This window comes from Acaromyces ingoldii (genome assembly GCF_003144295.1).
Source record: "Acaromyces ingoldii strain MCA 4198 unplaced genomic scaffold FA10scaffold_2, whole genome shotgun sequence".
Lineage (NCBI taxonomy): Eukaryota > Fungi > Basidiomycota > Exobasidiomycetes > Exobasidiales > Cryptobasidiaceae > Acaromyces > Acaromyces ingoldii.
The window spans coordinates 238,227-260,347 of NW_020290248.1; the positions used below are offsets into that span (position 1 = coordinate 238,227).

The window sequence follows — 22,121 nt, forward strand, 5'->3', positions numbered from 1 at the left end:
CAAGGTGCTGAGGGTGCCCGTCGGCACCGTCGTCCGTGTCGAGCGGCCGCCCGAAGTGGGCCTCGATGACGAGGGCGAGCTGCTCGAGGACGAGCAGCGGGACCGGCGGAGGATAGAGTACGAAAAGGACATAGAGAGGAGGTACGCGGGGGCCTATGCCAGACTCAGCAGAACGAGGCGCAGGAATTCGGCCACTGCGTCCATGGCTCTGCCCAGGCGTGCCAAGGGAGACGGCGGCGACGAGGGGGGCGAGGTGGACCCGTTTGAGCAGAGGGCGAGGCGAGACGCTGTCTGGCGGCACTATGCAGGAGGCGCACTCAACCATGCCTCGTCCACGTCGCCGGACCTGGAGCAGGAACAAGGACGAAGTAAAGAAGAGGACGAAATGGTAGAAGAAGAGGAGGAGCCCTTCGAAGAAGAGGAGGCAGATCCAGAAGAGCTCGAGAGACTGGAAGCAGAGTACGAGGCGACGTCGGACATTGCCTCGCAGCGCGCCAGCTTCAAGGAAGCCGAGAGGCGCTTCGCATTCACCCTACTCCGCCAACGGGAGACAGACCTGATGCAGCAGCGGCAGAGGGACGAGGAGTGGGACGTTGTCCGCGCCGACGAGGATGGCGCATGGACCGTGGATCTGGCCGAACGGTGGAGCAAACGGCTCCGTTTATCGACATCATCATCGACTACTGAGCCAGAGGAAGCTGCTGGTGGAGGAGTCGGCGCGAAAGACGATCAGCTCCTGCTCCTGGCAAAAGGGGGATCGGGAGGACTGGGCAACTCGACTTTCCTCTCGGCCAGCCATAAAGCGCCCAAAGTCTCGACCAGAGGCACGCCTGGCGAAGAAGTCATTGTCCACCTCGAGCTCAAGCAGCAGGCCGATGTTGGTCTGGTGGGCTTGCCAAACGCGGGCAAGAGCACCCTGATTCGGTCGATGAGCAGCGTGGGAAGCACCGTCAAAGTTGCAGGCTACGCATTCACCACCCTCAGCCCCAACCTCGGCGTCGTCAGGCTCGACGAGGACGGCAGGCTGATCGGCACGGGCGAAGGCATCATTTCCGACGAGTCGGCCATCGAAGATGACCGCGACGCACCTTCGATTCCAATCCAAGCAGCAGCGAACAGAGCGACAGAGACGGACGTGGAAGCGGCTCGCTTCACCCTGTCGGACCTCCCCGGCTTGATCGAAGGTGCAGCAGAAGACCGTGGCCTGGGCCACTGGTTCCTTCGGCACGTCGAGCGCTGCGCCGCGCTCTTTTACGTCGTCGATGTCGGCCCCAACAGCGCCGAGCCGTGGCTCGATGTCGAACTGCTCGCCCAGGAGCTCGAGACGTACAAGCCCGGTCTCTCGGACAAGATCCGAGGTATTGTCGCAAACAAGTGCGACCTCCTGGGTCCAAAGGACGACGCCGAGATCGAAGAGAGCCGGGAGAAACTGAGGAAGCTCAAGGAGAACGTAGAGAGGATTCACGGGAGGAGCATCGAGGTGTACCATGCAAGCGCAAAGTACCGGCTCGGCGTAGAGCGCGTGGCTCGAGGCATGTCGAACGAGGTGCGAAAGGAGGAGGAGAGAAGCGCTCTGCTGGATGAGCAACAGAGGTGGGGAGATGAAACCACCGCTTGAAAATACACGCATGTCCTGTACTTGTATCCTCCTTGGCAATTGGGCAAAGCAAGCATGTATGTACAGTACAGAATACAATTGACAATCGCAGACATGTTGTCTCAAGAAGGGAAATTGATGCTCAGGTGTACGAGAGATCCCAGCCGGGGATGTCGTCGTATTTGCGCTTCTCTGCCGCCGCCTCGGCCAGCTCTTCCTCGGTGAGACCATCGTCGTCGAGGACGCCTCCCACCTCGAGGCAGATCTTGCCAAAGATGTCTCGTGAAGCCTCCCTCGCCTCGCGATCCACCCTTCGCATAAACGCCTTCGGCACCTCTGGCACAAAGTCGGCCTCCTCTGAAGCCTCCTTGCCCTTGTCTCGACGCTGGTAGTCGGGTGGCCGGGGCGGCGAGCTGATCGAGAGGCCTGCGCACGTGCCGGCGAGCTGCGAGACGATGGCTCTCCTCGTCTGCCGGAGATCGAGCCAGGTGGCTCGCCGCTCCTCGATCTCGTCACGGCTCCTCTCCTTGCAATGCCTTTCCCTCGTCTGCGACGTCCGTAGTTCCTGCTCAATGTGCATCTTGACGACCCTTGCCTGCGCATACGTCTGCTCCAACGAGCGATGCAGTCCCAATTCCGAGACCCGATTCTTGTCCTTCATGTCCGGCAGCTTGTCCAGCTCGATGACGGTCAATTTTGGCAGCCTGGCCACACGCCGCTGCACGACTCTCGCAAGGACATAGGCTGTGTGCAGGTCGCCCGAGATCGTCTTGGCGCGCAGGATGTGGCCCCGGCTCATTCGCGAGGAGGCATGCTGGCTCGATCCCTTCCACATGCCACTCTTGTGCTTCTGGTTCGTGGCGACACCCACGTCGATGCCTATGTTGAGACCGGCCTGAACCTCTTTGATCAGGGACGCCGTCAGCTTCAGGGCCTTGTCGAGGTGCTTGCGTGCCCGCATCTCCGTCTTGGCCGTGTTGAGCAGCAGAGACGATGTCTGGCTGTGGACATGGAAGCGGACTTCGATGGCATCTTCGTCCTCATGATGGTTCACAGTCGGACCCGCAAAGATCTCATCGTCGATCCTGTGTCTCCAGTCAGCGACCCATCGCCTCCTCCTCCTAAGCTGCCAAAAGGAATAACTCACCGATCTAATTTTGCCTCGACCCTTCTGTACTGCGTCACCTCATCCTCAAGCCTCTCCAGATCTTCGCGGTCCCGCTCCAGCCTCTGCTCGCCCGCCTTGACCTCGTCGTGCTTTCTCTCGTACTCGCTCTTTGCCTCGTCAATCTCTCGCCGTACTTCTCTTTTCCTCTTGGGGCTCCAAAAGGCCCGCTTCTTGGCGCCGGCATCCTCCCAGCGGTGCTGGACAGCCATGAGGCGCTTGTGCGCATGCAACGTCTCTGTGCGTCTGCTCGCGATCCGACCCGAGTCCGCCAGGACCTGCTCCTTCATGGATTGTAGCCGCTCGGGAAGGTCGGATCTGTCAGAGAGGTATGCGTGCAGCGAGTCGTGCGAGGCGAGGTGCGAGGCGATGCGCTTCAGCAGCTCCTCGGCGCCCTCTTCGGCCGGCAACGGTGGTGTCGGCGGGGGCTCGAGTGGTGTGGCTTCTCCTCGTACCTCGCTGTCATCGTGAGCGTCCTCTTGCGGCACAAAGTGAAGAATCGATGTGAATGGGTTCGGTCGCTCGTCTCTGCGGCTTGAAGAGGAGGAGGAGGGCCCTTGGTATGCGGGCGGCGGCGGCGGCGTGTCTGCGGGCATTGTCGCGACAGCTGCTGCCATCTTCTGGTTTCCTTGGCTCCGTCGAGTGCCCCTTGTCCTTTGGGCTGGCTGCTGGGCGATGGACAGCGATGGAACGTCCTCCTCGCTTCGCCGCTGCTCGTGCCACGGATGCGTTGCCCCGATCTGTGTTGACCTCCTCTTCTCACGTCCTCCTCCACTACCACAAATCTTAGGCGCGCGGAACTCGGACGGCCCGCCAAGCTCAACCCACGTGTGATCTCATTGCTGATTGATTTTTTTTCTGATCATCAGGACAGGACAGGACCCTCGCGAAGAATCGGATTCGCGGCTTCTTCGCCATTCTCTCTCTTCCACTGCTAAATCCGGGACGGACGACGTGTAACGATGGCGAGCACATTCAAGCCGATGGCAATGCGCCTCTCTTCGCGGGCTTCGGCACCGGCGCTAGCGTCTGCACGGATCTCGGCTCGGCGGTCGGTGGCCACTTCCGCCTCTGCTACTTCCCCCCATGCCGGGACGAGAGGGACAGTGGCTGGCGTCGTTGGCCTCGGTGTCGCCCTGGCGGCCGCGACGGCTTTGCTCAAGGAGCCCTTGCGAGCCGAGTCAGACGGATCGGCTGCGTCGCGCGAGAGAAGAAAGGCATATGCGGACCGCATGAACATCTCGAGCGGGCCCAAGACGTTCCAGCCGAAGCAGGAGGAAGAGGAGGAGGAGGCAGCGGCAGCGGAGGAGGAAAGCGACAAGGAGGGAGGCGAGGGCGAGAAGTCAGAAAAGGAGGGAAAGGAGGACAAGAAAGAGGCTGGTGAGTGCTAAACTCAGGTCTCGTTAGTAAGATGGCGATGCTGATCATTCTGCTAAGCAGACAAGGCGCCTTCAGCGGTGAGCGAGGCGGCACGGGAAGCCGAAGAGGACCCTCAGCAGGCCGCGTTTAACCCAGAGACAAACGAGATCAACTGGGACTGCCCCTGTCTCGGCGGTATGGCCGACGGCCCCTGTGGCGAGGAGTTCAAGGACGCATTCAGCTGCTTTGTCTTTTCGGAAGCGGAGCCAAAGGGCATCGACTGCGTCGAGAAGTTCTCGGCCATGCAGAACTGCTTCCGCAAGCACCCCGACCACTACAAGGAGGAGATCCAGGACTTTGACGACGACGAGGAGAGCGCCGACGCGCCGGCACAGTCCGGGGATAAGCAAGCGGCGCAGCAGGAGCAGCCTAAGAAGGGAGCCCAGGACGAGGATGAGGACGAAGGCGTCCGCGAGTTCAGGCGAGAGCTTGAAAAGGAAAAGTAAAGATAGTCTCATGAGAGACCACACCTGCAATGCTAATTCACTACTCAATGTTGTGCATGGGTTTTTCGTTTGTGGTGCTTGGACTCCTTCGTTGCTGCCAGTGAGAGGCAGCCTCGACAATTGCTTCACTTTCTCTTCTTTCGAAACTTGCAATCGCCGCCGCGCTATTCTGAAGCTTACGACACAGCGCTCTTATCAGCAGTTGAGACATGGGCTGTGGAATGCCGGCCAGGCATGGCCACGGTCATCGTCGTCCACGGACGATGTCCGCGCAAGCCATCACCGCCTCGGCCGAGCACGCCTCCACTTTCACGTGTCCGTCGTACCTCGACCAACCAACCTTCCTTTCCACTTGACTTCTTTCCACTGTAACCCCTCTTTCTGATTAACATCAAGCAAGCATGCACGAACGACGCCCCGCACCCGCCCCTACGTCGTTCCCGGACGCGGCATCGCTCCGGGTCGGCATCGTGCACGCGCGCTGGAACACCGAGTGCATCGACGCGCTCGTCAAGGGCGCCATCTCGAGCCTCGAAAAAGCCGGCGTCAAGTCGGAGAACATTGTCATTGAGAGCGTGCCTGGCAGCTTCGAGCTGCCCATCGCTACATCTCGGTGGGTTTCACCTTGCCCTGCATCTTTGAGTCCACGCACGAGCTGATCTGGCTGCGATCCTGTGCTGGGATTTGCGAACAGGTTGATTGCCGCTTCCCAGATCCAGGCCTCATCGAACGCAAACGACCTCATGGGCTCGCTTATCGAAGCCACAACCGGAAATGCAGGGACCACGGGCAGCGACGCAAAGGCATCGAAGCAGAGCCTCGACGCCGTCATCTCCATCGGCGTCCTCATCAAGGGCTCGACGATGCACTTTGAGTACATCTCCGACAGCTGCTGCCACGGCTTGATGCGCGTCGGCCTCGACACGGGCGTGCCCGTCATCCTCGGCGTCCTCACGGCCCTCACCGAGGAGCAGGCGCTGGAGCGGAGCGGTTTGGGCCAGAGCAGCAAGAAGCACAACCACGGCGAGGACTGGGGCACGGCTGCCGTCGAGTGAGTTGCCAAGGACTTGCAGAAAGAGGCTTCGCATAGGCTGACCCAAGCTTTTATTACCACTAAAGGATGGCGACAAAGACAAAGACATGGGCAAGCGGCAAGTTGGGCGCATAGGGCCCACGTACTCACAATAGCAAAAGGGAATGAAGAAAAGAAATGCCAATGGTGACGTGACGAATGAGAAAAGAGACTGTCTACGACTACTGTACAAGGAAAAAGGCCCAAACCCAAGAGTCGCAAGTAAGAGAGGGGGGGAAGAGATGTGGTCAGGCACCGTTGCCGCCCGAGTTGCCATTCATGCCAATGAGTCGCGTGAAGGCCTCGAGGTCAAACGACGGCTGCTGCTGCTGCTGCGGAGGTGCATTGCTGTTGAAACCGGGTGCCATGCCCATTCCACCACCATTGCCGGCTGCTCCGGCAGCGCCGTTGTTGCTGGCGCCGATGCTTCCGAGAATGCTGCCAAGGAGCGGCGGTCGCTGCTGCTGCTGCTGCGGCTGCTGCTGTTGCTGCCACGGAGCAGGCGCGACTGCCTGTTGTTGTTGCTGCTGCTGCTGCTGCTGACTCTGCATCTGCAGCACCTGCAGGATCTCTGGCGTGAGACCGAGCTGGGCAGCCAGGGCAGCCATGTCAACTGCGCCTCCTGCGCCTCCTGCGCCCGCTCCTACTCCTGCACCAGCACCAATACCAGGCGCAGGCGGAGCAGAAGGCTGTCCCAAAAAGGCCGAAGGCGGCGCAGACGACATTGCATTGTTCGTCGGTGCCTGCTGCTGCTGCTGCTGCTGCTGCCAGCCAAACGGAGACGGCTGAAACTGTCCAGAGGGAGGCTGCGCAAATCCAGGCCGTGGCGCTTGCTGGAGGGCCTGCGGCTGGCCAGGAGGCTGGAAGACGTTGAAGTTGGCCATGTTGGACGCCGCCGAGGGGGGCTGCGACGGCATGAGCGGCGGCATGGGCGGCTGCGACGAGGGCGTGGCTTGTTGCGGCTGCTGCAGTGGCTGCGCCTGCTGCGGGCGGGGTGGTTGCTGCAGGTTGAAGGGCGCGCGGGGGATGGTGTTCATCTGCTGCGGTGTCGGCACGGCGGACATGCTGCCCTGGATGTGAGCCATGGCTGCACTGCCCAGGCCTCCAGATGGCTGCTGCTGCTGCTGCTGTTGCTGTTGCTGGTTCTGCATCTGTGGTTGCATCGATTGCATCGGCGGTGGTTGCTGTTGCTGTGGCTGCGGCTGCATGGGAGGCTGCGGGCCCGAGAAGAGATGCCACGGGACCGAGTCCCTGAACACAAGACCAAGCAGCCGTCGATTTGCCTGAGGCTGCACGGCCCCATCGGGACCCTGCGTCTGGGCGGGCGCAGGCGTCGACACCACCACAATGCCCGGGCCGGGACCAGTCTTGTTGTTGTTGTTGCTGTTGTTGCTGTTGCCGTTTGGGGGCGACAGGCGCAGGAACGCAGCGCCACGCTTGCTGTCGATCATCTTGGCGAGCATAAAGTACATGGCCTCGTTGGCCTGCTGGGGCGTCTTTGTGCTTCCGTCCTGCTGCGCCTGTGGCTGCTGGCCCGGCACGCTCAGCGGCTGAAACAAGACGCAGGGCACCGTCGACTTGGCCGCATAGGCCTGCAGCATGGGAATGTTGACGGGATTGACCTCGCTGATGGTCATGCGCGATGGCCAGGGCAGCATGAGCGTCTCCTTTGTTGCATTCGTGGCCGCCTGGGCCGTGACAAAGGTCACGACTTCTCGCCGCACGTTTGTGCCCGTCGTGACGCTCCATGTGATGGGGCCCTGCCAGATGGCTGTCGGCATCGGCCTTCGTGGGAGTGTAGCCTGCTGCTGCTGCTGCTGTACTCCCGGTGCTTGTGGTAGCTGACCCTGCTGGGGTGGCTGCTGAAGCTGCGGCGCTTGTTGTACCTGCTGTTGTTGTTGCTGCTGCTGCTGCTGTTGTTGTTGCTGTTGTTGCTGCTGCTGCTGTTGCTGCTGCTGGAACTGCTTGATGCGCTCGAGACGCTCCTGCTGCAGCTTGTGCTGTAGCGCCATGGCCTCGAGCCCGCCGGGAGCACCAGCAGCACCAGCACCAACACCAGCAGCAGCAACTGAAGACTGCCCCTGCTGCTGCTGCTGCTGCCCCTGTCCACTGTTGGGTGGCAGGAACACCGAGCCCGCCGACGGTGGCGGCTGCGGCTGAGTCGCTCCTGCCTGGGTCCTCTGCTGCTGCTGCAGCTTCTGCTGCTGTGCCACCAGCTGGGCGCCACTGGGCCCACCGAGGTAGACACCCTTCTCGCGCGCCTCTTTTTCGATGCCAATCAGCGTCGTGAGGGTGTTGTTGAAGTTCGGCGGTGGCCCACCAGCCGAGAGCTGGGCCGCCTGTGCCTTGAGCGAGTGCTGCTGTGCCAGGACTGTCAAGGTGAAAGTAAGAGATATCAGTGGGCCTGGTTGCAGCAAAGACACCGAGAAAGAAGCACCAACTCACGCTTGTCTCTGAACTGCTCCAAGAGCTGCTTCTTTGACGGTGAGTCGGGTCCACCGGGCGGGTCCGAGCCCGTGGCGGCGGCCTGGGCGGCCCTGGCCTGCTGCTGCCGCGCGGCAATGGCCAGATTCCTCAGCATCATCTGTTGCTGCTGCTGCAGGAATAGGACCTTGTTGACGGCCAAATTGTCCACCTCGGCCCCTGTAGCGGGTGGTCCTGCCCCGTTGCTCGTCGCCGCTGTCGTCGACAAGTTGGCAGTGATGCCATTGTTGGCAGACGCATTCAGCGCCGTCTGGGCAGCCGAAGAGGACGCCAGGTCTGCAGATGGCCCAAGGCCAGCAGTGTCCGAGGCAGTGAAAGCACCCGCACCAGCCATCTCGGACCGGCTGGCTGTTCTTGCTCGCTTGCCATTGACACCGTCGAGCGACGCCGAGTTCTTGCGCGCCCGCTTGCGCCCATTGACAACGCCACCGGCAGCAACAGCAGCAGCGCCGGCAGCAGCACGGGCCGCCGTGGCCGCTGCGTCGCTGAGGCCCGACAGAAAGAGGCCCGACTCGGTGTGGATAGAGCGATAGGCACTCCCCAAGATGCTCGGCGCGTCCGTCAGCGAGGGAAAGACAGAGGCGAGATCCGTCAGCAGCGCACGATGCACCTTTTCGCCATCAGAGGCAAGCGAGTGCGACAGAGGCTTGTTTGAACCCCGAGAGTCGACGCCGTCCAGGTCGCCGTCTTCGCCGCCCTTGGCCTCGTCGTCGATGAGGCGGTAGGACGAGGGATCGAGGCAGATCGTGCACGGGTATACGCCCAGCTTGCCGAGCTCGGCCACGGCGCGCTGCCAGTCGAGGTCGTCGTTGTGCGAGAATAAGTTGTGGGTCGGGTGCGAGTCGGCGTCGAGGTTCAGCGGCGGCGTGAGCGAGCTGGGTGTTTTTGGGAGGATGTGGACGAGGTAGCGGGCCAGCACGGGAGGATGGACGGGCGCCTGGGAGAAGAGCTCGAGCGAAGCCACCAGGCCATCGACGACCCTCCCTCTGCCCGAAGTTTCCGAAGAAGCGCCTTTTCCGTCATCGTCGTCATCACCGGCAACATCTCCCGATAGAAGTGCGTCAAAGTCGTCCTCCCAGCATGCCTCGATGGGTGCATCGACGGTGGTCAGCGACCCGGCGAGCAGGGCAGCCGCGGGCGACCACGGCGTCACTGAGAGGCGCGACGACTCCAAAAAGTCGTCGACTGTTGCTACTGATGACGATGACGCAGCGGGGGCCGAGGCAGCTCGTCTGGTGCTGGTGTAGCCGTAGCGCACCTGGCTGGCGAGGACAGCTGCGTTGGGGTACAGGCGCTCGATTCTCGTGAGCAGGGCGCCGAGGAAGGCGACCGACTCTCTCAGCGACTGCCGTGCTGCCGGGTGCAGGACGACGGCGACGAGGACCTGGTGTTGCGGGGCCGGCTGCTGCTGCTGGGCAGAAGTATCGGCGTGCGACGGCGGCGGCAGTAGTGTCCGTGGGGCAGCGACGAGGCCTTGCTGCTGCGGGCCATCCTGCCGCTGCGACGACGAGGAGCCAGAGTCCGACGGCAGCATGGCGGGTGCGATGCCCTGGGCAGCGAGCACGGTCGCCATCTCTCTCTTCTCTCTTTCTCTCTCTCTCCTTCCCTCCCGCGCGCGTCTTGCTTGTGGTAGAGATCTCTTGCGAGCGAGCGATGGACTCGGACTGTCCCGCCTCCCGATCACAGCCATAGAGGCCTAGCTTTTTTGCCTGATTGGGTGAGATTCCAGATAAATAATTCCCAGCCTAGCTTGGATGGCGCGTGCGTTCCTGGCTCCTCTAATCACGCCTTGCCTCGTCTCTCTTTCGCTCTTCCTCGCTCTCTTTCTTGCTCACTGCGACAAATTGCACGGCGACAAATTGCACTAATCGCCTCGGTCGGGGAGCAGCCCACCATGAGCGAGGACAGCCAGCCAGAGTATCGCTATCTCCAGGAGATCTCGCAGATGGTGAGCTCGCCTCGTGGTGTATTGAGAGCAAAGAACAAGGAAGCTGAATGAATGCACGAGCAGATGTTTGTCTTCGGCGACGTCGTCGACCCGCACCCCGATGTGCTGAAGCTCGTCGAGGACATTGTGCGCAACCAGGTCATTGAGCTGGTGTGTGTCGTGCACCCTATCCTCTCATACTTTCGGCTGACAAGCCTGTCCTGCCCCCAGATGCTGCAGTCGCGCGCCCTCTCTGCTCGGCGCTCCTCGCGCTTCCTCTCGCCCGAGGACCTCATCTTTCTCATCCGCTACGATCGTGCAAAGGTCAACCGTCTGCGGACCTACCTGAGCTGGAAGGACGTGCGCAAGAATGCAAAGGACAGCGGCGGCGATGCGGGTGCTGCCGGTCCCGATGTGCCCGAGGGCGACGATGCAGGTGGGTTGCTTTTCCCTGCTTTTTCTTCCCATGCTTCTTCTTCTGCTGCTGCAAGGGCTCAAGCTCACGATTATGGATGCTTCTTGACAGTGGACAACCCAGTCAAGTCGCGCATCGCAAAGATCAGGCTGCCGTGGGACATCCAAACCGTCTACAGCGAGCACCTCACCGCGCCCGGCGGCGCAGGCGACGAGCGCGAGGAGGAGGACGAGGACGACATCGAGGCGCACCAGGACAGCTTGCAGCGGCTCAAGGACGCCGACGAGGCCACGCGGAGAATGACGCGGGAAGAGTACGTGCACTACTCTGAATGCCGCCAGGCCAGCTTCACCTTTCGCAAGGGCAAGCGCTTCCGCGAGTTTATCAATGCTGGCGCCTACCTCGACGTGAAGCCCAACGACGACATCATCGATATCCTCGGCTTCCTCGCCTTTGAGACGGTGCGCGAGCTGTGCCTGGGTGCGCTGGCCATCAAGCAGGCCCTCGAGGAGGAGGCGGCCCGGGCCAAGAAGCACGAGAGCAGCAACAGCAGCAGCAGCAACAACAACATCCAGGCGATCAATGGCGCGAGAAAGGGCACAATGACCACTGCCTCTGCTTCTGGTCAGGAGGGTGAGGCAGCGCAGGACAACGATGTGGGCGACACATCGATGGAGTCGAACAAGACAGTCTCGCAGCAGAGCACCGCCTCCTCCTCTTCCCTCAAGAAGCGAAAGGCGGACAGCAGCAGCCAGGGCGAGGCGCAAGTTCAGAAGAGCAGCGCCAAGACGTCGCCAAGCAAGCGCGCGAGGCACGAGACGCCCCCGCCAAATCCAGCAAACGGCAATGGCAGGACCTCGCCGGACCCGTCGCCAAGTAGCCACAGCAGTAACGGCAGCCTCACCAACGGCCAAAGTGCCAGAAAGGCGGCTGCGACTGAGGACGGCGCAGCAGCAGCAGCGGAGGAAGAAGACGACGAAAAGGGCTGCGGGCTCTTTACGATGCCGCCGGCAAAGGCCAGTCCGCTCCTGCCCTCGCACATTCTTGAGGCCTTTGCCCGCCTTCAGCGCGGCAGGGCCGCCCTCTCGGCCGGCAAGGGCGGCTACCCGGGCGGGCTGCGTCGCACGAGAGTCTTTGTTATTTGATTGGGCCGCCTACTTCTCCTCCCTACCATTGTATTTTTATAGAGACCCTGCAATTGTCAACCTCGATCCGTGCTTCTCTTTCCACCTGATCTCGCCTCCATGCTCATGGAGCGAGACACAGGAACAGATTGTCGTACTCAGCCGTAGTGGCAGAAGGGATGGTGAACGCATACAAATACATTGAAACAAAGACAAGCAACCCCTCACGGCTCTGTGGCGCCCGCATACTGCTCTTCCTGGCCCGTATACTCCTGCTGGGCACCAGCCCACCAGCCCACGGGCCCGAACCCTTGTGCCGAGATCGAGGCCTGTGGAATCATCACGATGAGTCAAGGGAAAGAAGAAGGAGAGGAGCCAGACACACCTTTATCCGGTAGGGCGAGGCCTTGTTCGACGATAGCTCCTCTGCCATGTTGACCTGCCCCACCTCGCCCGGGATCGCGCCAGCCGACGACTTGGCGGCGGCAGCAGCAGCAGCCGCGGCGCCCTTTGCGCCCCACGAGGCCGGGCCCGGCGGCTCGGGCTCCTCGAACAAGTCGGACTCAACGAGGAAGCGGACGACGGCGCCCGTGTCAATGTACAGCCGGTCCTCTTTGCTCGAGCCGAGCGGGTCGTCGTACAGGCGCGGATCCGAGGGTTCCCAGAGCCAGAACCAGAGCGCCTCGCTGTGGTCGTAGCCGCTCGGCTCGGGCAGGTGCTCGCGGGGCACAAAGACGTCGTCGAAGAAGCCCATGGTGAGGCGCAGGCCCTCGGGGTCTGACGACTTGACTCGCCCGACGAGCACTTCGCCTGGAAAGGGCCGGAATACGACAAGTCGGAAGACGCAACGGTGGTACAGGCAGCCGTCGCCCCACTTGACGCGGCCCTCGTCGACGCTGACGAGGTCAAACAGGCTCACGCAAAGACCGACATCGGGCAGGATCCGGTTGGCGTACTTTGCATTGATGGCCCGCTGGATCGGCTTGACAGACTCCGAGGCGTTGGGCGAGAAGGACGAGGGCGGGATGCGGATCGTGTCGTGGATCAGCGAGAGGTTGAACATCCTTGTCCTTCCCTTTCCCGAAGACGACCAACGCGAGATGAGTGGGAGGGAGGACCTTTCCTTGGGAAGAAGGTTGTCAATCGCGCATCTGGCCAAATTTTTGCAGCGACGACCACACGTGAATTTCTTCGCACGGCCTTCCACAATTTGTCCTGCTCGTCGCCTTTGTCGTCACTCCTGACACAGCATCACACACACAAAGATGGGCGAGGTGCTGCATGCGCCACAGTCGATGCCGACTGCGCCGCCCGCATTTGGGCCGACGCCGACATACCTATGGACGAGCCAGGCGCGGCACTGGCGCTTCAGTCCGCGCCAGCTTGAGAAGCGGCGCCAGGAGGGCAACGAAGGCGCCCGCTTGCGGCTTGCCGATGCCTGGGAGAGGGAGAGAGCCGCCGAGCCAGTCGAAGGGGAGCCGCCATCCTCTTCCTCGTCGGAACCGATCCAGTTCCTCCGCGTCGAGGACGAGGTCGCGCTGGTCACCTACTACCTCACCCGCGTCAGGGGCGTCATCAAGGCCTTTGACATGCCCGAGCTCGTCGAGGCGACAGCGATCACATACATCAAGCGCTTCTACCTCGTCAACACATGCATGGATTGGCATCCAAAAAACGTCATGATCACCTGTCTCTTTCTGGCCGCAAAGGCTGAGAACTGCCCCATCTCACTCGCCAACTTTGCAACGAAGCTCGCGGGAAAGGAGCCGACGCAAAAGGCCATCGATGAGTACGTTGCGCTGGTGCGCGAGCATGAGTTTATGGTGTCGCAGAGCCTCTCGTTTGAGTACATGGTCCACGGCGCCCATCGGGCCCTGCATGGTCTGTTTCTCGATTTCCAACAGGTGGGTTGGCAGTGATTCTACTTGTTCCAACTACTTTGCTGAAGTGCCGTGCTCGAGCAGACGGTGTGCAGCGGAGAAGACCTCAAGGATCTTTTGGCACCCGCGCAATCAAACCTCCGCCTTTCTCGGCTCACCGACGCCGAACTGATCTACACGCCGTCGCAGATTGCAATGGCCTGCGTCCGCGCGGCTTCGGACCAGGCAAAGGACCTCGTTGGCAAGTTCCTGGATTTGAAGGAGAAGAGGGCCACGGAGGCTGTCCTCAAGGGCAAGGCGGCAAGGGAGGCGTGGAGGCAAAAGGAAAAGGAGAAACAGGAGAAGAGGCAGCAGCAGGGAGCATCGAGCACAATGAAGAAGCAGCAGGCGGGCAGCAATGCGCAGGATGCCATCGAGGTTGACGGAGAGGGGAAGGCCAAAGAAGAGGGAAAAAAGGAGGCCCCGTCTGCGGCTGCCGTTGAGCTCGACGATGAGGAAATTAGGGCCAAACCGCTGGGTGCGACACGCTCGGAGATCGAGCAGGTTCTTGATGACATCGAAGGCCTCTTCCGCGCCCGCGAAGCTCTTGATGCCTCGGAAGAGAGGACCAGGGCTACGGAAATCGACAAGCGTCTCAAGGCATGTCACAACCCTGAAAAGACACCAGGTACGAGGCTTCACCATCTCGGACTGGCGAGGGTCTCGTCGAACGCGGGCGTTTCAAAGAAGAGGAAGCTCAAAAAGGAGGAAAAAGACCCATTTGACGACGATGACGACGACGAGAATCTGCCGGCGACGTTTGGACCCGAGGGGAAGAAGGCCAAAGTAGAAGTCTTGGAGGGCAATTTATTCAAGGATGACATTGAGAGGGGAAAGTCGGCAAAGTAGAAGGGGCTTGATCCTCGAATCTGTATCATAACAACACTCTGCTTACAAAATCGAGTTGCGGCTTGTGATGCCACGCCTCACCGGTGTTCAACATCGTACGCTTGTTGTTGGCGAAAGTGATCGCTTCGGTGATGAGCAAGAAGACAATTACGATGCTGATCTGGTTAGCGAAGTTTGCCGTGCATACTAGAACGCGCAGCGCGCGGTCGGACCTCCCATCATCACCACCTTCTTCTAACAACATCTGCCTAAATTTGCCAGAATCTCGGCACGATTCACATCGCAAATCTGCTGCTACATCAGGACATCACCAAAACAATCAACAGCTTTCCTCGCTTGTAGACGATTTAGTGCGACGCTTACTTAGCCTCTCGTTCTCCATTTGTCCGTGATGCAGAGCACAGGCCCCTTCCCGCCGTGTGCTCAGTCCACTTTGGTACAGCAGAGGCCTTTTTCCCAGGGGCACAGCGAGGGCCTCTTTCGGCCACCATTTAATTTTAATCGTGAGAACCGTGTCGTGACGTCTTCCTGATTCGAGCTGTGAAGTGGATGCGTTGATTGTTCTCTTCGGGGTTTGATGACCTACAAAAGGAGGGCCGAACCTGCCCTCACTTAGTCACTTCCTTTACTTTCTCCCGTCGTTGCTCTCTATCGCTTTTACTCCCTCTCTGTTGACGAAGAGCTGGTTCGAGATGTCTGCACGTAACAACAATCACAACAATAGCAGCAACAGCACAGGTAGCACTGGCTCGAACGCCCACGTCCGAAACGGGGCAGGCACCGGTAGCGTAGGTGTCGCTTCACCGAGACAAAATACTGCCAGGAGCGCCGGAGGACAGTCAGCTACTTCAACCCGCAGTGCAGGAGGAGGAAAAACGGCGCGAGCGACTGGCGGAGCCGGCACCAGGTCAAGCGCTGTCGCCGTAAACAATGCAGGACGTATCAAGAATCAAGACAACGCCTACTCGTCCGCAGGAGGAGGACCACCGGGAGGCGGCGATGGCTTTGTAGGTATGGGTGCAAAAGGAAGTACTGGAAGCGGTGAGCCTATCGAGCTGGCAAAGCCTTGGAACAACAAGCCTCTCGCTACGTGAGTTCCTGCCCCTTTCCATATTGAATCATCTTCTGTTCTTCCCTAAATACTGATTCTCTCTTCAGCGGTCCTGGCTCTGGCTACTCCAAGGTGGGTTCATTAATTTCTTTCACAACCCTGATGGCACACTCTCAGGTTTACGTTTCATTTTGCATAGGGCAATGCAGCCGGCGGAGCTTCGAAAGTCGACACCGGCGGACCGTACTTCAAGAGCGAAAAGAAAGGAGCTACCACGGGCAAGAGCGACCGTAACCCAATTTCTGCCTTGTCTAGTGGGGGAAGCGGTGGCGGACTATCCAAGAAACACGATACAAATGCTTTCGTTACCGGTAATAGCGGACAGAACTACGGCTCGAGCTACGAGAACAATAACCAGTCATCGTACGGTTGGGAGATCACCCAACCCAGTGGTAATGGAGGCAGCAGCAGCCACAATAACAATCGTAACAACAACAGTCATGTCAATGTGCCAAATGACGGCAACAATTTCGGCGGCAATTCTTCCGTGACGAAGTCAAGCAGGGACGGCTACAGCAGCAACAACTCCTCGAGGTCATCCCCGGGCCGATGGCGGGCACAGTCACAGTCTGGTGGTGCTGAAGATAGCAGCAACAGGGCCTCCGTGACTGGCGGAGGTCCTACTTCTGCTTCGGGTCCAGCGGGCAACTACAGCGGTGCTAACGACAAGGATTCTCAATCTGGGAATGGTTTCGAAGCTGGTGGTCAGTCTTTCAGCGGTGAGTTGATCTCTTTGCTTGAAGCAGCAAGAGGTGCATGAGTCTAATGTTGAGCGCTCGCCTTTCTGTAAAAGGAGCAAACATCACCGATAGGGCTGGCGCTGGCGATGGCTATGACAGCCGCAAAGATGAGGAAGACACTTCCACCGCGACGAAAAATACTTTCAGCTCAGGTGTGTCAAGCAACAACAGCTCCTCAAAGACGCACGAATCCTATGGAAGCAGCAATGCAAGCTTTAGTACGTCTTACACGCGCACCGATGGCCTCGGCGAAGGAAGAAACGAAAACAAACAGACGAAATCGTCGTCTCCCCCTACGAACAGCTCAGGAATTCACGCCGATTCCTCAGCACGAGGCAATGCCAGCGACAATCGCGTTCATTTCCCCGAAGCTCATAGCGGGGTCGGAAGTAATGGTGGAAGCGTCTACGGGTCTCCTTCGAGCAACGCCAACGAGAATGTTTCGTCAACGTCGATGACTGGAGCAAACAGCAACAACAGCAACAATAACAGCTCGTCACCGTCTCCACACGGAGGAAGAGGTAACAGTTCCCTGTCGAACCAGTCCTCGAAACAGAGCCTGAATCAAAGCTCTGGCCAGGGCCAGAATTCGGGCCAAAGTGAGAGCCAGAACAAGTCTCTGACGAAGTGCTTCTCGTCGATGGGCGTCAGCGATGGCGACAGCTCCTCTTCATACGGGAACAAGACAGCCAACGCGGGCAGCAACAAACAGGTCCAGAACGATGGCAAGGGACAGGGTCAAGGCTTCAACAATAATAAGAGCGGCACCGCCAGCAAAAGCGGTGTCAGTGCCAACACAAGCTCCAATACCAATACCAATTCCAACTCCAGTTCCAACAGCGATAGCACCCACAGCCATGGTAGAATCTTTGGCGTCCTCAGTCGTCGCTAGACCGTGACTTTGCAACCACTGACTTAAAAGTTGTCTTCAACAATATCACCCTCTTTTGATCAAACTTCAGCACCTCTGTTCCTTCGTCCTTTGTCGCCCTCTCTTCACCCTTTCTTTTCCTTGTTCCTACTATCTGCACCTCTCTGAGGCTTTGTAGATGATTTTTGAGCGATGAAGTACATGTTCTTGACTCGATCTTCTGCAACTACGCTTGAAAATCGTACATCACTGATCAGGAGGCAGGGCCGGCCTTGAGAGCAGTCTCTGCATCCCAGGCCCGATGGAGCTGCATCACCCTCCGTTCCCTCCGGACAATGCCACCCTCGATGACCTTGGTCCGCCAGGGCGTGTCGAGCGCTGCCTTGTATTCCGGCGTTGATTCAAAGTCGCCGTTCTCGTATTCTTCGAATCATTGTCAGCTGCTGTCAAGCGGTAAAGGAACATTCGAAAAAGAGTTTCTCACCATGAAGACCGAGGCACAGGGGCACCTCCTTTCCGTCCTGGTTGTCCGGCCTGACGTCTCGTCCGTTGATGAGGGCGTCGACGAGCTCGAAGCGCCTCGTGCGCTTCCACCCCGGGACCTTTTTCAGCATCGGCACATGCTCCTTGACGTACCACTCGTCATACGCTGCCTTGTTTTCTTCGGCAGGCGTGACGCTCGTGGCCACTACGAACTTTGCCTCGGACTCCACGTCGGCCTTGGTCCTGGGTCGAAGATCGGCGGGGGCAGGGCCCAGGCCGTCGCGGCTGTCCGTCGTCGTGTCGAGGGCGCCCTCGGCGGAGCTGTCATAGACGAGCCGATAGATGCGGCGGTCAAGGACAGCAACGCGCGAAAGGAGCTCGGCCTCGCGCGGGGACCGCTGCGAGCGCAGCGACGTGTACGCCGGGTCCTTGTACAGGGCGTTGGAGGAGATGGTGTATGCAGCGGCCCACTTGGCCGAGAATGCGCGCGCGTCGTCGCTCGTCGACGAGACAAATGATGACGAGGGCACAGCATAGCGGGCCGCAGTGAGAAACTCGGGAAAGCGCGAGATGCGCAGCGGGACATGCTCGTTGTCGTACCAGTCTATGGGCACTCAAGGCTTCGGTCAGTCTCGTACAAGGGCCATGAGGGGCGCCACTACCTCGAAAACGCACCATGGAACTCATCGACCGTGGCATCCTTGCCCGGGTCGCTGAACACGAGCAGCAGGCCCGCATCGCGCTCATTGTAGGGATCTTTTTGTGCTTCAGCCATGATCGCTCGTCGGTGTTGGGTGTGCAGCAACGAATGGGTCGTGCGAGAGAGTAAGAGGACCGACCCCTCCGTCCGACTTTTAAAAAGAATCGGAGTCAGTCTCAGCCAGACGCCATGTGGAAAGAAGCCTTTGCACGGGCCCTCTCTGTGCTTTTTGGAACAGAACAAACGCGCTCGCCGCTGGGGTCGCGTCTCGATTTCGTCTTCTCATCAACTCTGCTTACAACTGACTGACGAAGCGCGATGCCGGACAAGTGGGCCGCCTCGTCCAACGAGGCACTCCGCGTGTCCCTCGTCTCCTCCGAAGGCACCTCGACTTTCCATCCGACGTTCACCTATCCCATCTTTGGCGAAGAGGAGACAATCTACGGGTACACGGACCTTGGCATCTGCCTCTTTCTCGCCGCGGGCAGCCTCAAGCCCGCGCTCGTGGTCTCGTACGACGAGAAGAACACGAGCACGACGATCAAAGTAGACGATGTGCAGGAGACTCTGCTCGAATTCCTTCCTGACCGGCAGGACTTTGTCAAGATCAGCCAGACGTCGGGCGAGGCCAGGGATGAGCAGGCCGAGGTCAAGCGGCTGCTCGCAGAGGACTGCAAGACCTTCCGACCGGTAGGAGAAAAAGTGACAACGTACGAGGCTGGGTCTTCGTCTGCCTCCAAGGGAAAGGGAAAGTCAAAGACGGGCCAAGGGCAGAATTTTGAGATCTTCCACTGCGATTGGGACACACCTGGATTCAAGGAGCTGCACCGGCGCATGCAGATCTTTGCCTTGCTCTTCATCGAGGGCGCCTCGTATATCTCTGAGGAGGAGCACAACTGGGAGTTCTTTGTCGTCTACGAGCGTACCGATGCGGGAGAGTACAAGTTTGTTGGCTACACGAGCCTGTACAAGTTCTGGTCCTACCCGTCTAACTCGCGCATCCGGCTGAGCCAGTTCCTCGTGCTCCCCATCTACCAGGGCCAGGGGCACGGCTCGAAGCTGTACGACACCGTGTATGCAGCCATCCAAGCGCGAGCTGGCGTGTCGGAGCTCACAGTCGAGGATCCCTCAGAAGCATTTGACCATCTCCGCGACCGGTCCGACCTGACGCGCCTCTTCTCGACCGACTCGTCGGGCGACGGCTTCCTGAGACGGGCAAAGGAAGCCAAGAAGGGTGGTGCGCTCCGCGCCCCCGTCGACAAGGCATGGAGCGAGACGGAGAGACTGCGGCACAAGATTGCACCGCGGCAGTGGGCCCGCCTCGTCGAAATGTGCATGCTGACGATGCTCGACGAGGCCGACGTGGAGCAGTGCAGGCAGTTCCGGCTGCAGGTGCGTCTCCTTGTGTGTCAGTGTTTAGCAGATATTTGAAAGCTGACGACGGCATTGTTCTCTGACAGGTCAAGGCGAGGCTGTATCGTTTCAATAGAGATGTGCTCAAGCAAATGGAGCAGCACGAGCGCGTGACAAAGCTCCAGGAGACGTACGAGAGCGTCCTCGACGAGTACGCTGCCCTCACAGGTACAGACGTCGACGGCATCATTGAGGCGGGCCTCGACAGCGCGGCTACGGCAGGCGTGCTCAACGGCGGTGCCGGCAGCGGCGGCGGGAGCGGTAGCAGCAGCAGCATAAAGAAGGCCCGCTTTGCATAGCACTATATGCTTTTGATAAACGTATGAAATTGTAGCGATAGACTTGAGAGAGAACATGCAGAGTGATGTAGTAGTCATCGAGCAACGATCACGGCTGGCCACCCAGGACGGCCACGTCGACCCTGGCGCCCTCGCCCTCCCATCGATCGTCGTCGTCGTCATCGTCCTCCTTCCCATCCTGCCTCACTTCTGCCAGGATTCTATTGGGCGTCGCAGCCCCCTCGGCGCCCGGCAGTGTCGCTGGACTGAGCTGATGGCCGACGGGTGCCGTGCCGGGTCCTCTGTACTCTGTCTTTCCCGGCCTCTTTGCCATGGCCAGCACCGCTGCCGGGTCGCTGATACCCCGTTGGCCCTGCCGTCGCAGCAGTTCCTGGGCCCTGCGCTGCGCGATCTTTTCGAGGTTCTGCGCGACCCAGCCTGGGTCTGTCAAGGGCGACAGGTCGTTGGACTTGTATGGTGGCAGTCGCTGAAAGGTCGGTCACCACGGATGGCAGAAGTCAGCTATTTGGGAAGGAGGAAAGGAAGAGAGGCACAGACGACGGCAACTCACAGACTTGACCTCGGCATAGCTAGCTTGGCAGCCGCTGCACTCCCGAATGACGCGGAATTGGCTGTCCTTTGCCTTTTGCTTCTTCGATGGGCCCATTGATTGGGCACCTGCAGAGGGAGCGCCCATCATCTGTCGACGGGTCGGGCCGAGCGAGAGGGCGCCCATCTGCCGTGTTGCTGTGTCGGCAGAGATGGGTGCTGTTGGTCGAGCCGTTGTTGGGAATCCGGTTGCTGGAGGGGCAGCAGAAGCAGCAGTTGACTGAGACAGATCCATAGAGTCTTCTTCCTCGTCAAAGCCGACGTACATCCTCGTGTCAAAGATGCGAAAGAGAACGTCGTCGACACGGAGGAAGAAGCGCTGAAGAACGAGAAATCCAGACGGCATGACTCGCTGCTCCAAAAGTACTCGGTCAGTCCGCCATTTTTTTAAGAGCGTCACTGCCAGGAAATGCAGAGCAGACTCACCACCTTCACGTTGAGCATACTCGAGCCATTGTCGCCCAGTTCGTCTTCAAAGAGGACCAGATCGTCGTAGAAGAGGATCGGTTCTGGTTTCGGCGTGCCGGGCATGCCAGCATTCGGTGGCGGACCGAGTCTCTCGATGGGAATCCGATCGCGCGCTGGGTCGGTCCCTAGATGAAATTGTGACTCGCTCACTACCTCTCCGTCATTTCCGTGCGCAGTAGAGGGCTTTGGCAGAAGCTCATGGCCAGGCCAAGTGCATGAATAGGTCCAATCGTAGTCCCTTGCCAGGGAGATAGTCGACGTTGGGTCATTGACGGCGGAAGCGACAGCCTTGGCCACGTCTGAGCCGAAATTGGACGCTGTATTGAGGAGGGTAGGCGATGGCCCAGAACCAGGAGCAGGCTCCCTGCTTTTACCCCATTCGTCGGCATAGGCCACCTTGACTCGTCGGCTCTTCTTCGGCTTGTCGCCAAGCAGTCCGCCACTCCGCTGTGCTCTCTTGCTACCAGCGCCTCCAGTCCCCGCGCTGCCATTCGAGGTTCCCACGCTTCCGTCGCCGACATCGAGTCCCGTGGTCCTGTGCGCCTGGTCGACGCCCTCGACGCTCCTGAGCGCACTGACGGCATCAAAGATGTACTGCCAGCCGCTAGCTTCGTGGGTGATCCGCAGCGCATTCTTGTCAAACGGCATCTCTGGGAGGGGAATGTTGAGCCTGTCTGACAGCTCGTCGATTGTCTTGCTGTCCGCGATGGATCCACGGCTAGTCTCGACGGTCCAGCCGCAAATGTCGATGCCCTTGACATGCACCACGTCCGCTGCAGACAGCGGAGCATCAGGCGCCCGTCGCGGAGTAGACGACGACGCGGCCTCCTGTCGCGAGTACAGGCGGTGCGATGCCTGCGATGGTGCGCTATTCATCATCGTAGACCTCCCCGTCCCTTTCGTTTCCTTTGCCGTCCCCGTTGCTTGTCGTCGATGTTCCGAGAAGTCAGTTGCTTTTGGGTGGACAAAGGCGATGGCGCGCGCACGGGCTTTTTTTCTCACCACCCACGTGAGAAAGCCCGACGTCCGGC

At 59.8% G+C, this 22,121-nt stretch overlaps 12 protein-coding genes across 12 annotated transcripts; 7 read left to right on the plus strand and 5 right to left on the minus strand.

Moving 5' to 3' along the window:
- Positions 1–559: 559 nt before the first annotated feature.
- FA10DRAFT_227840 (P-loop containing nucleoside triphosphate hydrolase protein) lies at positions 560–1,618 on the plus strand (the record flags this gene model as incomplete). Its single annotated transcript, XM_025518729.1, has 2 exons — positions 560–1,000; positions 1,130–1,618. 2 exons carry the CDS (start codon positions 560–562, stop codon positions 1,616–1,618), a joined length of 930 nt encoding a protein of 309 aa, XP_025378370.1.
- Positions 1,424–3,507, minus strand: FA10DRAFT_299805 (hypothetical protein). Its single transcript, XM_025524761.1, has 2 exons — positions 2,745–3,507; positions 1,424–2,682 (listed from the first exon to the last, which is right to left on the minus strand). The coding sequence occupies exons 1-2, from the start codon at positions 3,377–3,379 to the stop codon at positions 1,740–1,742; spliced, it is 1,578 nt and encodes a 525-aa protein (XP_025378371.1). The 5' UTR covers positions 3,380–3,507; the 3' UTR covers positions 1,424–1,739.
- A 176-nt stretch (positions 3,508–3,683) lies between these two features.
- On the plus strand, positions 3,684–4,654 carry FA10DRAFT_265046 (hypothetical protein). The gene is made up of 2 exons (XM_025520898.1): positions 3,684–4,142; positions 4,203–4,654. Exons 1-2 carry the CDS (start codon positions 3,725–3,727, stop codon positions 4,625–4,627), a joined length of 843 nt encoding a protein of 280 aa, XP_025378372.1. The 5' UTR covers positions 3,684–3,724; the 3' UTR covers positions 4,628–4,654.
- A 374-nt stretch (positions 4,655–5,028) lies between these two features.
- Positions 5,029–5,863, plus strand: FA10DRAFT_249353 (dimethylribityllumazine synthase; the record flags this gene model as incomplete). The annotated part of the gene is made up of 3 exons (XM_025519530.1): positions 5,029–5,240; positions 5,322–5,678; positions 5,747–5,863. 3 exons carry the CDS (start codon positions 5,029–5,031, stop codon positions 5,793–5,795), a joined length of 618 nt encoding a protein of 205 aa, XP_025378373.1. The 3' UTR covers positions 5,796–5,863.
- An 84-nt stretch (positions 5,864–5,947) lies between these two features.
- FA10DRAFT_258605 (hypothetical protein) lies at positions 5,948–9,756 on the minus strand (the record flags this gene model as incomplete). Its single annotated transcript, XM_025519915.1, has 2 exons — positions 5,948–8,070; positions 8,145–9,756. 2 exons carry the CDS (start codon positions 9,754–9,756, stop codon positions 5,948–5,950), a joined length of 3,735 nt encoding a protein of 1,244 aa, XP_025378374.1.
- A 177-nt stretch (positions 9,757–9,933) lies between these two features.
- Positions 9,934–11,742, plus strand: FA10DRAFT_265047 (TFIID-18kDa-domain-containing protein). Its single transcript, XM_025520899.1, has 4 exons — positions 9,934–10,131; positions 10,195–10,281; positions 10,342–10,546; positions 10,637–11,742. The coding sequence occupies exons 1-4, from the start codon at positions 10,078–10,080 to the stop codon at positions 11,668–11,670; spliced, it is 1,380 nt and encodes a 459-aa protein (XP_025378375.1). The 5' UTR covers positions 9,934–10,077; the 3' UTR covers positions 11,671–11,742.
- Positions 11,743–11,839: 97 nt separating this feature from the next.
- FA10DRAFT_249354 (hypothetical protein) lies at positions 11,840–12,756 on the minus strand. The gene is made up of 2 exons (XM_025519531.1): positions 12,035–12,756; positions 11,840–11,978 (listed from the first exon to the last, which is right to left on the minus strand). Exons 1-2 carry the CDS (start codon positions 12,710–12,712, stop codon positions 11,874–11,876), a joined length of 783 nt encoding a protein of 260 aa, XP_025378376.1. The 5' UTR covers positions 12,713–12,756; the 3' UTR covers positions 11,840–11,873.
- A 139-nt stretch (positions 12,757–12,895) lies between these two features.
- FA10DRAFT_249355 (cyclin-like protein) lies at positions 12,896–14,503 on the plus strand. The gene is made up of 2 exons (XM_025519532.1): positions 12,896–13,553; positions 13,614–14,503. Exons 1-2 carry the CDS (start codon positions 12,915–12,917, stop codon positions 14,415–14,417), a joined length of 1,443 nt encoding a protein of 480 aa, XP_025378377.1. The 5' UTR covers positions 12,896–12,914; the 3' UTR covers positions 14,418–14,503.
- Positions 14,504–15,109: 606 nt separating this feature from the next.
- Positions 15,110–17,160, plus strand: FA10DRAFT_299811 (hypothetical protein; the record flags this gene model as incomplete). The annotated part of the gene is made up of 4 exons (XM_025524762.1): positions 15,110–15,507; positions 15,576–15,600; positions 15,668–16,247; positions 16,322–17,160. 4 exons carry the CDS (start codon positions 15,110–15,112, stop codon positions 17,158–17,160), a joined length of 1,842 nt encoding a protein of 613 aa, XP_025378378.1.
- A 94-nt stretch (positions 17,161–17,254) lies between these two features.
- Positions 17,255–18,416, minus strand: FA10DRAFT_265050 (hypothetical protein). The gene is made up of 3 exons (XM_025520900.1): positions 18,298–18,416; positions 17,624–18,226; positions 17,255–17,562 (listed from the first exon to the last, which is right to left on the minus strand). The coding sequence occupies exons 1-3, from the start codon at positions 18,395–18,397 to the stop codon at positions 17,393–17,395; spliced, it is 873 nt and encodes a 290-aa protein (XP_025378379.1). The 5' UTR covers positions 18,398–18,416; the 3' UTR covers positions 17,255–17,392.
- A 171-nt stretch (positions 18,417–18,587) lies between these two features.
- FA10DRAFT_238619 (histone acetyltransferase type B) lies at positions 18,588–20,093 on the plus strand. Its single transcript, XM_025519145.1, has 2 exons — positions 18,588–19,714; positions 19,783–20,093. Exons 1-2 carry the CDS (start codon positions 18,641–18,643, stop codon positions 20,032–20,034), a joined length of 1,326 nt encoding a protein of 441 aa, XP_025378380.1. The 5' UTR covers positions 18,588–18,640; the 3' UTR covers positions 20,035–20,093.
- FA10DRAFT_265052 (TIP41-domain-containing protein) lies at positions 20,044–22,041 on the minus strand. The gene is made up of 3 exons (XM_025520901.1): positions 21,049–22,041; positions 20,585–20,974; positions 20,044–20,500 (listed from the first exon to the last, which is right to left on the minus strand). The coding sequence occupies exons 1-3, from the start codon at positions 21,967–21,969 to the stop codon at positions 20,123–20,125; spliced, it is 1,689 nt and encodes a 562-aa protein (XP_025378381.1). The 5' UTR covers positions 21,970–22,041; the 3' UTR covers positions 20,044–20,122.
- Between the last annotated feature and the right edge of the window lie 80 nt (positions 22,042–22,121).